This window comes from Camelina sativa, chromosome 12 (genome assembly GCF_000633955.1).
Source record: "Camelina sativa cultivar DH55 chromosome 12, Cs, whole genome shotgun sequence".
Lineage (NCBI taxonomy): Eukaryota > Viridiplantae > Streptophyta > Magnoliopsida > Brassicales > Brassicaceae > Camelina > Camelina sativa.
Genome location: NC_025696.1, coordinates 22603653 through 22617825, shown reverse-complemented (window position 1 = coordinate 22617825; position 14173 = coordinate 22603653). Strand labels below are relative to the sequence as shown.

Below are 14173 nucleotides of genomic sequence, written 5' to 3'. Positions count from 1 at the left end.
TCACTTTCTTTAATGGGCCTCACATCCTCTCACTAGGCCCGTGAGCCCATCCATATCCGACGGTCGGTTTGCTATGTTCGGGAGGTTTTAAAGACTTGTTACCATCCCTACAAATCACCACATGATCTTTCCCTGTGTTTTGTCCTCACTCACACAGTTCCGACAGTCACTTTCCGGAAGGTCACCCATCCTGAGACTACTCCAGCTCAAACACGCTTAATTCTGGAGTTCTCTCAGGCCCCTTGACTGAAAAGATAAGAGCACTTTGATGACATAAGTTGGCCAGATCAATTCTTTTAAACTTCTCCGCAAGACAGGGTGTCACAATTTACCCCACTAACAGATCCCAACGTCCTCGTTGAGTACCAAAACTGTCACCCCCGATGGTGTGAGCCCACTTGACTCCACACTCGTCTGGGTTCGACTCTGATACCACTTGTAATGCCCGACCGCCACCTCTTAGTGGGCCTTATGTCCAATCCCAGTCCATGGGCCCACTTTCCTTAATGGGCCTCACGTCCTCTCACTAGGCCCATGAGCCCATCCATATCCGACGGTCGGTTTGCTACGTCCGGGAGGTTTTAAAGACTTGTTACCGTTCCTACAAATCACCACATGATCTTTTCCTGTATTTTTTCCTCACTCACACAGTTCCGACAGTCACTTCCCAGAAGGTCACCCATTCTGAGACTACTCCAGCTCAAGCACGCTTAACTCTGGAGTTCTCTCAGGCCCCATGACTAAAAAGATAAATGCATTTTGATGACATAAGTGGCCAAATCAATTTTTTTAAACCTCTCCGCAAGTCAGGGTATCACATGTGTTATTACTTTTGGAATTAAGATGTTTCTTTATTAATGCAGGGGAATTGAAGAGGTTGATCATAAGAAAGAGCTAAGCATGGACGAAAGTAATAATCCATGGTAAGTACAATTACCCATTTACAATCAATTACACCCTAGGTATGCCAAATTTGTTGCGTTATTGTTGATCTCTGATTAGGTTTTACAGTTCATGTCTCTTAGTGTTTTTATGATACATGGTTCCCGTCTCAAACTACCTTTTATACACTCAAAAAAATTTATGGTTTTTTTTTGGACTTTTTTTCTTTAAGAGTTTTAGTCAAAAAAAATTTTGGACCCTAGTTTTTTGCCTACCCTAGAGACAGACTTTTGAGTTTAGCTCGGTAGCTAGTGCTTAGGGTTTAGTATCCCTCTTTTAGACCATGTTTATCTGGTTGTTGTGTTATAGTCGGTATGTTCTTTTCATCTTTGGTTTTGGTTCCCCTCGGTAATGGTGGTTAGGGTTTAGTATACCATCTTATGTTTTGTGTTTGTTCTTGTGTATAGTGGATATGTTCTTATTAGCTTATTTTGTAACCTGATTATCAAAATTTCTAAACCACATACTTTTTTAATGAATTTAATAAACAAAGGTTGGTCTTGTGTCAAAGGAAATTTATGATTCGGTACGGTGGTCTCTATTTGTAGGATTTGAACTGTGACACACAGTAGCTCTTACTCAAGAAAGAAAGGGAGCTTGACAAAATCTGAAGAGTAGATTCGTCTTTTTTTGTTTGCCATAATGGCAAATTCAAAAACCAGGCACATAAATGACAGAAATGAAATATCAAACCAAATAAATGACATTTTGTGTAATAATCCCATTAATATTAAGACTAGTGTTAATCTTGGGGTGAAGAGGTGCATGTTAATGGCATATTCAGAAAGGATTTTGACATTAGCAAACTACCATAGTTCGAAATGAAGATGGTAAAGAAGCAGTACAATTGATTTTGATAACTTTACAATTCTACCTAACATCGATTTCTAACTGGATAAAGGAAGCATTGCTCATCTAACTCTTTTCATGAAATAAAGATAACTCTTTTTGATTAGATTATCTTTGATATATATAAGATCAATTTAATTATAATACTATAAGAACAAATTAGATAATTATGAAGAATTAATTTTAGAAATATGTAAATCATTATTTCATAACGTCGAACTACAACAAACAAGTAAGATATTTTTTTGCCAAGAAGCTCTCACTCGTTATAATTGAAGAAAACGATCAATAACCGGATAAGATTGATAGATGATATATATCATGAAAATATCTCGAAAATTCAACGATGGACCTTCGGAAGTGAATTAACATATATTTGAGATTAGGATATATAAGGTTACAGTTTTGAAATGATATGGTAATCTTTGGCACTTTTAACAATCAGTTAGGTTCTAATAAAGTCTCGGTTTCAATATTTATCACATATATCTATTCTTTAAATATGTTTACATATACGTTTTACTATGCTTTAAGATCAAATCCTAACAAAGTTACACACACCTGCTCATCCAAATCCCTTAAAATCAAGTTATAATTTTTTTGCTTGATATGATTTATATTTACATAACTTGGAGGCTATTCATATAATTTGAGCCACAACAAATATTTTCTGCTGTAATGTTTTTTTTTAAAAATATTGAATATAATATATCTTACAACAGTTGATTGTGATGTAAATCCTACCACATACATAGCACTTGCTTTTCACAATAATTCATTTTAAAAAGGAATATTATATTAGAAGTGGAAGTCACAACTCAAAAGACTCACAACCAAACAAAATAATAAACTTAAATCTATTATTTTACTGTCTAATGATAATACATTAAAAATGTATATATTTTAGCTTGATCATGTAAATCTTAATTGATGTGACATTACTATATATGGCTATAAACATTGGCTTCAAACGCACTAATATACCATCTTTTGCTAAAATATTGCTATTAAAGTAGGAACTCTCATTTTGTTACCCATATAAGACATTTTGTCCCACACCACTAAGTCAAATATTCGGACCCATAAATCGTTTGTTCCGCACCACTAATCGTTTGTCCCGCACTAGCAAACGTACTGCTATTAAATACACATTTTGTTACCAATCAACAAAAAATAAGCAATTTGTGGTTTTAGAAAAAGAAAAAAAAATGTGAGATTCGCGGATTTTGATGCTGTATAATACATTGAACCGCAGTTTCAGATCAAACACTCTATTGTCCAGTGTATTTGCACAAAAATGCCTATGTCCCACTGTATAATATTTACTTTTTTTTTTTTTTTTTTTTTTTTTTTTTNAGTGTATTTGCACAAAAATGCCTATGTCCCACTGTATAATATTTATTTTTTTTTTTTTTTTTTTTTACTTTTTTGAAATTTTTAGTTTTTGTTTAAGTTACCAGCATTTACGATATATAGATTAAACATATAGCATCTAATTATGTCCTTGTTTTACAATGGAACTTTTACAACAACTTAAAATAGGTCAAACCATATATTTTGATTATTTTATTGTGTTTTATTTTTTATGATTGAATATTTGAATTCAATTAGCAACATGTATTTTTAAATTCAATTAGAAATATTTATTTTTTTATAATAATTTAGGTATATAAGCTTCAAAATTGTATGAAAAAATTCTTCATTAAAACAAAACAAAAATGATTTACAACTATAATTATTATAAATATATTTTTAATTTTTTTTATCGATGGTAATTTACATCGGTTTTTGCTTTTTACCATTTAAATATTTATTGTGAACCGCAAAATATTTTTTTACCAATGAAAATTTAATTTTAAATATTTTTATTATTTAAAATTCATAAATAAAAATATCTATTTATTAATACAAAATAAATGAATATATGTATAATTATACAAATGAAAATTTTAAATACCAGTTATTAATAAAATAATATAAAATCCGCACCGCAAATTTTTGTCACTAATCAAACATTATTTTGTACTGCTTATTTTACAGTAACCGCAGTTGTCCCGTAAAAAAATTGGTCTTGCACGTACCGCAGTTAAACCGTATCGTATTATCAAATCGTTTGTCCCGCACCACTAAATCCGCAGTTACCATTCGACCTACTTTAATAGCAAAAAAATATGTTAAAAATATGTGAGTAATATAGATGTTTAAGATCTTGGGGTTCATGTTAAAAACAAAAAAATATGTTTAACATGTGGTATCAGAACTTGTGGTTATGAACATCTAATTAATCCATTAAAAATATTAGATTTATGGTTTAAAGAACTAAAAAATAAAGCTTTAAGTTATGATGTTTGTACACTTGAATTTTGTTTGATTTAAGTTTCAAGTTACAATCTTTGTTTAAAAAAAAAATTAAGTGATAAAAGATTGGTTTCTCTTAATGTGCATAATTAAGAAATTGATATCACCATAATGGTTTTATCTTATAATGATTTGCAAATAGAAAAAACCAAAATATTTAAATTTTGATATGTTTATGTATTAATTAGCTACCCACAGGTAGGCTATTGATATAAAACATGATCAATAATTTATTAGAATGTTTGTATGTGAGTTAATTAAGTATATCCACAGATAACTTAATTGATCTGATACATCATTCGAGAAAAGTCTCTGAAAGCTATGACCTTAGAATATATTATAATGACTACCCACAAGAGCATTATAATTTGAAGTCATATGCATTCAATTATTTTTTATTAATGTGTTGTTTAAATTTTGAACCTCAATTAAAGCTTGTTATATCTCTAAATCGCAGCGTCATTTCCTGCTAATTTGCCATCTATGGTCTCTACTTTTCCGATCCTCACTGGAACCAACTTCTCAGAATGGAAAGAGAAAGTTGAGTTTACATTAGGAGTACTAGATATGGATTTGGCACTTCGTGAAGAAGAGGCAGATCCCTTAACTATAATTAGTACTAAGGAAAAAAAGGCCCTCCATAAAGCTTGAGAGAAAGCAAAAGATTAAGCATGATGTTTTTAAAAATGATCATAGCTAGCAACATCAAAACTTCCCTTCCAGATGCAAATAAAACTATAGATTATCTAGCAGCTATAGAAAAACAGTTTAAGACTACAGACAAATTCTTTGCAGGGAAACTTATGGCAGATATTACAACTATTAAGTATGATGAGACAAGGTCTATGCAGGAACATTGCATTGAAATGACCAACCTTGCGGCTAAACTAAAGAATTTAGGAATGAGTGTGAACGATTCATTTCTTGTCCAATTTATCCTAAATTCACTACCTCCTTAGTATGGACCCTTTCAGATCAATTATAATGCAATTGATGAAAGGTGGACATCTAATGAATTGGCTAATAAACTAGTCCAAGAGGAGGCTAGACTTGGTCGTGAAAGAATTAAAGTTTCCCATCATGTTCAAGGAGCTGGACCTAAAGTTGGGTTTAGGCATAAAAAGAGCCATCAAAGAGCACAACCCACAATGAACGATTCTGTTTAAGTTAATCCGAAGAAAAAGGCAAATAAAGATTACATGTGCAAATTTAGTAAAAAGATTGGACACTTTCAGAAAGATTGCCCTAAAAGAAGAGAATGGTTCGAAAAGAAAGGTAATCCTATGGGTTCCGTAAGCTTTTTCGAATCTAATCTTACTTATGTTTCTTCCAAAACTTGGTGGATTGATAGTGGTGCTAATGTACATGTAACAAATTCCGTACAAGGATTTCTTACGATCCAGATCATAATTTTATGGTAGATATAATGAAACAGGACAACATCTTGGACTATTTGCCATATTCCTTCAAAAATTAGGAATTATTGCGCAGTACACAACGCCTGGTTCTCCATGGCAGAATGGTGTAGCTGAAAGGCGTAATCGTACTTATATGGAAATGGTTAGATCTATGATGAGTCATGCTAACCTATCTATATCCTTGTGGATGGACACATTACGTACTGCGGTCTATATTTTGAATAGGGTACCTAGAAAAGCAGTTTCAAAACCCCTTTTGAACTGTGGAAAGGCTGGAAACCTAGTCTGTCACATCTCCAAGTTTGGGGGTGTTCAGCTGAAGTAAGAATATACAATCCATAGGAAAAGATATTAGACTTCAGAAGGATCAGTGGTTTCTTTATAGGTTACCCAGAGAAGTCTAAAGGATATAGATTTTATTGTCCATCCCATAGTCAAGAATAGTAGAAACCAATAATGCCAAAATTTTTTTAGAATGGTGAGATTAGTGGGAGTGATACAGTCCGTGATATAACTATTCAGGAAACTAGGGTTGATATTCCATTACCCTTAGTTCCAAATGTTGGGGTTCCTAGCATTGTTGAACCGTTAAACAATGAGGAAACCCATTGAATGATCACACACTCAATAATGAAAATCTTGCCAATAATGATCATGAAGCACAAGAGGAACCAGCATTAAGAAGATCAAATCGTACGAGGAGATATGCTATTTCCGATGACTTTGTGATTTATCAAATAGAATCTGGAGAAGAAAACATTAAAGATCCAGTTTCTTATTCACAAGCCATGAAAGATGTTAATTCTGATAAATGGATTGATGCCAATAGAGATGAAATAGACTCGATGGTTAAGAATGAAGTTTGGGACATCGTTCCATTGACTGATGGACACAAAGCAGTCGGGTGTAAGTGGATTTTTAAGACCAAGCTCGACTGTAATGGCAATGTAGAACGATATAAAGCCAGACTTGTAGCAAAAGGGTTTAGTCAAAAGGAAGGCATCAATTATAGTGAGACTTTTTCACCTGTGTCTAGAAAAGACTCTCTCAGAATTATCATGGCGTTAGTAGCTCAATATGATCTCGAGTTACATCAAATGGATGTGAAAACTGCCTTTCTTAATGGAGACTTGCAAGAAGAAGTCTATATGCGCCAACCTGAAAGCTTCATAATCGAAGGTCAGGAAGATATGGTTTGCAAATTGAAGAAATCAATATATGGACTGAAACAAGCTTCGAGGCAATGGTATCTAAAGTTTGATGAAACCATCACGAAATTCGGTTTCAAAGAAAACATTGTGGATCCATGTATATACCTCAAGATCAGTGGGAGTAAGTTCATATTTTTGGTATTGTATGTTGATGATATCTTATGAGCCAATAATGATCTTGGTCTACTACATGAGACTAAGAGTTATCTCTCTAAGAACTTTGATATGAAAGATATGGGTGAGGCATCTTATGTGATAGGAATTGAAATATTATGTGATAGATCACTAGGAATTTTAGGATTGTCTTAGAAAGCATATATTGATAAAGTTCTTGAGAGGTTTGGTATGATGATGTGTTCTTCTAATAATGTTCCTATGCAAAAGGGTGACAAGCTTAACCTTAAGCAATGTCCGCAGAACGAAATGGAACATAATGAAATGCAAAAGTACCCTTACGCATCTCTTGTGGGAAGTTTGATGTACGCACAGGTTTGCACTCGACCTGATATTAGTCATGCAGTCGGAATGTTGGGTAGATTTCAGAGTAACCCAGGACTTGCTCATTGGAAAGCTGCAAAGAAAGTTTTGAGATACCTAAAAGGAACAAGAAACTACATGTTGACATATCAAAAATCAACACATCCACAAATGGTTGGATTTTCAGACTCAGATTTTGATGGTTGTGAAGATTTTAGGCACTGTACTCTCGGCTATGTGTATCTCCTTGGTGGAGGTGCCATTTCATGGAAAAGCCAGAAGTTAGAATTGATTTATACATCCACCATGGAGGCTGAGTATGTAGCATGTTATGAGGCTTCTATTCAAGGAACATGGTTACGGAATTTCGTGTCAGAGTTTGGGGTTTTGAATTTTGTTGACAAACCTCTAACTCTTTACTGTGACAATCAAGCCACAATCTTTTTCTCTAAGCATGATAGGATATCTAAAGGAGCCAAGCATATGTAACTCAAATATCTATCATTAAAGCAAGATGTTAAAAGAGAAAAGTTTGTCATTGAACACATAGGCACTGAGCTAATGGTCGCAGACATATTTACGAAAGCATTACCTCCAAAGACATTTATGAAGCATGCAGAAAGTATGGGTCTGGAGGATAGCACTTAATTATGTTGTCTGTTAATGTTTTAGCCTATGTTTGACATTTATAAGAGCTCTCTTATGACTTTTACATCTTCTATTCTGTTTCCAATGTGCGCACACATTATTGTTTGTTAGAATTATTGATAACAGAATACGTCTTAAAAGACATCAAAACGACCATTAAAGATAACTCCTACTTATGGAATAATGTTTATGGTCTAGCTATGAAAAGTAGTCAATGTAGTAGTACATGGAAGGAATCATGTTGCAAAATGATGTGTGACTGCCATGACTCTCACTGGTTCCAAGATTAGCTAAGACACTTATTGAAACGATCCGACCCGTTTTTTTTTTTAAATCATAAATAATAAATATATTAATACAATATAATAACAAACGACTAAGCTAGTGGTCCCATACCCATAAGCCACCTAACCACAATCATACCAAACAGCGGAAATAATAAAACCAATAAATAACTAATAAACCAATAATTAATATCAAATAAACCGTAATAATTCAAAAATCAAAAACTAAATATCCAAATACCAAACAACAAGAAACATGAAACCAGCAACCTAGCAATGTGTCTATTGACTCAACTCTAGCCACCTAGCAATGCTAGACAACATCCAATCGAGTCCCTAGAACATCCTCCTCTTCATTGCCTGGATCCCACGGTCACACTTTGCCTTTACCTACACCACAAACACAAATTGAGATGCATGAGTATTTGATAAACACTCAGTGAGGCAATCCTCCCATCTACTGGGCTATACACACAACTACACAAGCAATAAGATCTCTACATGCAGTAATCAACAATCAATAAAACAAACCAGGCAATATACAAAGCATGCAACATCCGTCGTAGCTGAAGGAAGGGTGTCGACCGACACCAGATGGTGTCGATCGACACTGACAATCTAGTGTCGACTGACACCATACTGGTGTCGACCGACACCTTGCCCGACACTCCCGAAAACCCTAGTTTGTGTCGACCGACACCTCCACATGGTGTCGATCGACACTCGCCAAAGTCTCGAGCCGTCCTCGCGTTGGTGTCGACCGACAACCCAACTGGTGTCGACCGACACTGATACCGAGCAGCGATTTCCTTCGATAAAAAACTCCAAATTTTGCCTCCAATCTTCTCCAATCCGCTTCATGCCTTCCCAGAAGCCAAACCCAGCCAAAGCATCGACGAAGTACCATAGAGAACTCAAGGAAACAACCACATAAGCACCAAATCACATAAAAACTAGAGATCTTAGCTTAGATAAGTCATGGTCATGCACTCACCTCTTTGCAGGAAGATTCAACGAATCCAACACTCTCAGCAACCTTCTAACACGTTCCTAGCCCTGGATCTTCACTCCCACAGCATGATCTCACCAAAAACACCTTGAAATCTCACAAACTCACTCAAGAACCTTTAGGAACTGTTTTCTCCTTTTCTCTTTCTCTCAAGCAGCGTAAAACATCAAAAACACGACCCTAGGTCGTTTTCCCCCTTTTAAACCTCGGTTCAATGGTTTCCTTAAACCAAACCGGCCAGAAATCGATAATTAAATCGAACCGGTCAAACCCGAAACAAACAGTGTCGATCGACACCTCCTGTGGTGTCTATCGACACCCCCACCAATTTACCAAAAATTGGTTTGCGGGTGTTACAATTCTCCCCCACCAATCTAGATTCGTCCTCGAATCTCATACGACCATCAGCCAAGGACTCTCGTGCAACCGTCTCCACGGCCTGCACTCCTCCGACCGATCTACAGAAGGTTACCTCTAGGCGATAGGCTCATGCTCCAGGCGTCATTTGCTCTTGACTTTTGGATTTCCCTTGACTCATAGGCCTAAACCTTGAGTTTTTATTGGCTCCTCATCAGACCTAAGTCTGCATGCCATAATGTTGGCTCCTCATCGGGCCTAAACCCGCACGCCATAATGTATAAGGAGAAATCCAACTCGTCTCTCGGGTTGCCACCCTACAGCGCGCCCCCGGATCGTCATCCGAAGTCGATATACAACCATATTTCCAAGCCACAAAGTCTCTGAATATGGCAGTACTAGAAGAACCTAAGTCCTCCAAGAGCCGCGAGCAAACAATTTTGAACACGTCTGAGTCCTATCCCTATCCAGGTTTCCTTACCGTGGCTCACGTAAAACATCTCAATGTCCTACCAACCACATATGCCCTCACTGGAATACCTCATGACCTCACATGGATCATCTCACTGCCACAAGGCCAAACAAATGTCCTAAACATGACCGTCACAAAGACCAAACAAATGTCCTAAACAGAACCATCACAAAGACCAAACAAATGTCCTAAACAGGACCGTCACAAAGACAAAACAAATGTCCTAAACAGGACCGTCACAAAGACCATCTGTCCCGAAGGACCGTCACAAAGACCATCTGTCCCAAAGGACCGTCACAAAGACCATCTGTCTCGAAGGACCGTCACAAAGACCATTTGTCCCAATGGACCGTAACAAAGACCATCTGTCCCGAAGGACCGTTACAAAGACCATCTGTCCCGAAGGACCGTCACAAAGACCACACAATGTCTAAAAAGACCGCCACACACGGGCACACTGACGTGAAAGTCCGCCGCTAAGGCCACGCAAGCCCCTCCAAGGCTCTCCACAGCAAAAATGGACAAATTCTACCTCCCGTAAAACTTTCCATATTTAGCACTTTCCATTTTTGGAAACTTTCCACTTTTGGAAACTTCTATTTCAGGAAACTTTCTTCCAAAACCCCGCCTCACGGAAACTTTGTACCCCGAACACCACCTCATCTTGTTACTGAGTCGCACAACCAACCACCCCAAGCGACCGAGTAACAAGAGAGATGGGCTGGAATACTCCATTCCCGCTCCAGCCACGGATTACAGATGGGACCAGGCTAAACAAGCTCAAGTCGCGGCTTGCTTCTCATACCACTTCTTGAACCTTGCCTTCATCTTTGCCTCAGGCTCCCAAGTCTGCTCCTCAACACCATCACAGTCCCACAGGACTCTCATCAAAGGAATCTTCTTCTTCCGAAGTTCCTTGATCCTCCTCTCGAGAACCCTCACTGGTCTCGCCTCCAATGTCATGTTAGGCTGAAGATCCTCCGGAATCTTAGCCAACACCTGCTCACCCTCACGGAGACACTTCCGCAACATAGACACATGGAAAACCTTATGGAATGCACGCATAACCTCAGGTAACTCCAGTCTAGATGCCACTGGTCCAACCCGCTCAATCACTCTGAACGGTCCCATATACCTCGGACTCAACTTAGTCTCTAACAATGACCTGTTCGGACCCCGCAACATGGCCATCTTGAGGTACACTCTGTCTCCTACTTGAAACTCAAGATGTCTCCTCCTCCTATCAGCATAACTCCTCTACCTATCCTGAGCCTCCTTCATGTTCATCTTGAGAACCCCAATCTTTTCTGAGGTCTCCTGAATAAAACTAGCACCAAACATGCTCCTCTCCCCCACCTGAGTCCATCATAACGGTGTACGACATGGTCTCCCATACAAAGCCTCATAAGGAGCCATCTTAATACTCGCCTGATAACTGTTGTTGTAAGCAAACTCTACCAGGTTCAGGTGATCTGCCCAATGGCCACCCCAATACAACACACACATCCTCAGCAAATCCTCCAGCCTCTGGATCGTTCTCTCAGACTGTCCATCTTTCTGGGGATGATAAGCTGTACTTATATGCACCTTAGTGCCAATCTCTGCCTAAAATGCTCTCCAGAACACTGAAGTGAACTTAGAATCCCTATCAGACACAATGCTCGCTGGCACCCCATGCAATCTGACTATCTCTCTCACATACTTCTTAGCCAAGACCGCTGCTCCATCAGTTTTCTTAATGGCCAGAAAATGTGCTGACTTAGTCAACCGATCCACAATGACCCAAATAGCATCAAAGGTCCGTGACACTGGCAATCCTACCACAAAATCCATGGTGATCATATCCCACTTCCACTCAGGAATGGGTAAACTCTTCAGTAGACCGCCAGGAACCTGATGCTCATCCTTCACTAGCTGACACACATCACACCTCGTGACCCAACTAGCTACATCCTTCTTTATCCCGACCCAGTGATAGTACCTCTTGAGATCACGGTACATCTTAGTCGCAACTGGATGAATAGAAAACCTGCTCGCATGAGCCTCTCTCAGAATCTCTTGTCTCAACTCCTCATCCTTGGGCACACAAACCCAACCGTGCACCAAGATAGTACCATTATCTGAGACCTGATACTCTGAATCCACTTCTTTTGAGGCATTCACCAGCCCCAAATCCTTCTCCTGAGCCAACCGCACCCTACTCAGAAGATCTGCTCTATCAACTGCTTCCAAACCCAACGGTTCCTGTGAAACAGCACACAAGCTCAAAGCACTAATCTCTCCTACCAGAGACTCCATATCCTGCTCCTGAGCCAAAGCTACCCTCTTCCGACTCAGAGCATCTGCAACTGTGTTAGCCTTACCAGGGTGATAGGCTATCTCCAAATCATAATCCGCCACAAGCTCCATCCACCGCCTCTGTCTCAAATTCAGGCTGAGTGAATATATACTTCAGGCTCTTATGAACTGTAAACACCTGTACTTTTGCACCATAAAGATATGATCTCCAAATCTTCAGGGCAAAAATTACAGCAGCCATCTCCAAATCATGAGTAGGATAGTTGCCCTCATGCTTCCGCAACTGCCGCGAAGCATAGGCAATCACCTTCCCATGCTGCATTATCACACACCCCAAACCAACTCTAGATGCATCAGTATAAACCACATAGGTTCTTCCTGCTCAGGCAAAGCCAACACTGGCGTAGTAGTCAACATCTCTTTGAGGCTTTCAAAGCCCTCCTCACACTCCTGTAACCAAACAAAAGGAACATCCTTCCCTATCAACTTAGTCATCAGACGTGTCTTGCTTACAAAACCCTGCACAACTCTCCTGTAGAACCTGCCAACCCAAGGAAACTCCTTATCTTTGTGGCATTCTGTGGTCTAGGCCAATCTCTGATAGCCTGAATCTTCTCCGGATCTACAGAAATTCCCTCTACAGAAACAATGTGACCTATAAACCCATCTCATGCTGCCAAAAACTACACTTGCTCAACATAGAAAACAACTTCTGCTCCCACAGCTTCTCTAGTATTGCTCTCAAATGCACTGCATGCTATTCAGCACTCTTAGAAAATACCAGGATAGCGTCGATAAAAATGATGACAGACACGTCCAGAAACTCCTGAAACACGCTGTTCATCAATCTCATAAACGCTGCTGGCGCGTTAGTCAACCCGAACGACATCGCCACAAACTCATAAATCCAAACCTCGTCCTTCTTCTTGACGAACACCGACGCTCCCCACAGTGAAATGATAAGACGAAAGAGTCCCCTGCTCAACAAATCTTCTAGCTGCGTCTTCAGCTCTACTAAACAAAAATCAAGTAAGCCGACATCAACTCACCACCACTCGGATATCAACATCTCTTGTCCATCGAAGAACCTCTAGTAACTTGTTTCTTAGGGAAACTTCCACAAGATAGCTTAATACAAAGTTAGCTTTTCGCTTAGCAATTCTCCATAGCAAATCATCAATACGAACGTAGTAAAGCAAACAAGTACCATACGTTCGCACATTCCGATTCACCACATCAAATGCTTTGCAAGCCGCCAACTCAAACCTCTTGCCTTGTCTCCCTCAGCAAGCTTACCAAAACCTTGAATCTTGCAACCCTGTCCATCTCCAATGAACGTAATCCAACATCGTCGTAACGATTAGATTATACTGCCATGAAGGCTTCTCGTGAACTTATGAATCTGGCAAACATGCCTTTCCTGGCTCAGACCTGCTGTAACTCCCCTTCCCGGGACTCCAGCACTACCGCTCTGGTTCATAAAACCCTGATCCGTTTGTCAACATGTCTAAAACCCGAGATCAAACCACCGTCAATCTCTCGAGATCTATATTCAATCAGGTTGTTTATACTCACGTCCTAGGTATTGCTTGCTCCCAAATCCACCACCCTTAGGTCGCAACGTTCGAGCCCTACCGATCTCACTCTCAGACCAGCGTCTTCGAGTTATACCGTCTCACTCTTTGAACATAATCCTCAAGAGCTCGGTATTAGAGGAACTACTCATCCACTCAGGGGAACATAATCCCCTCTGCCACTCTCGGAGCCCCCAACCCCTCGAGCTATCGGTATTCAGGAGAATCACCATCCCCTCAGGAGCAACAATCCTTAACCACTATAAACATCTCCCG

At 38.8% G+C, this 14173-nt stretch overlaps 1 protein-coding gene across 1 annotated transcript in view; it reads left to right on the top strand.

The window, feature by feature from the left end:
- The window catches only part of LOC104733760 ((Z)-gamma-bisabolene synthase 1-like), a 15666-nt gene continuing 7848 nt past the window's right edge, over window positions 6356–14173 (top strand). The window contains exons 1-4 of the mRNA XM_010453312.1: window positions 6356–6916; window positions 7163–7267; window positions 7322–7676; window positions 7806–7877. Coding sequence (XP_010451614.1) covers window positions 6356–6916; window positions 7163–7267; window positions 7322–7676; window positions 7806–7877 — 1093 coding nt within the window. The remainder of the gene's footprint in view (window positions 6917–7162; window positions 7268–7321; window positions 7677–7805; window positions 7878–14173) is intronic.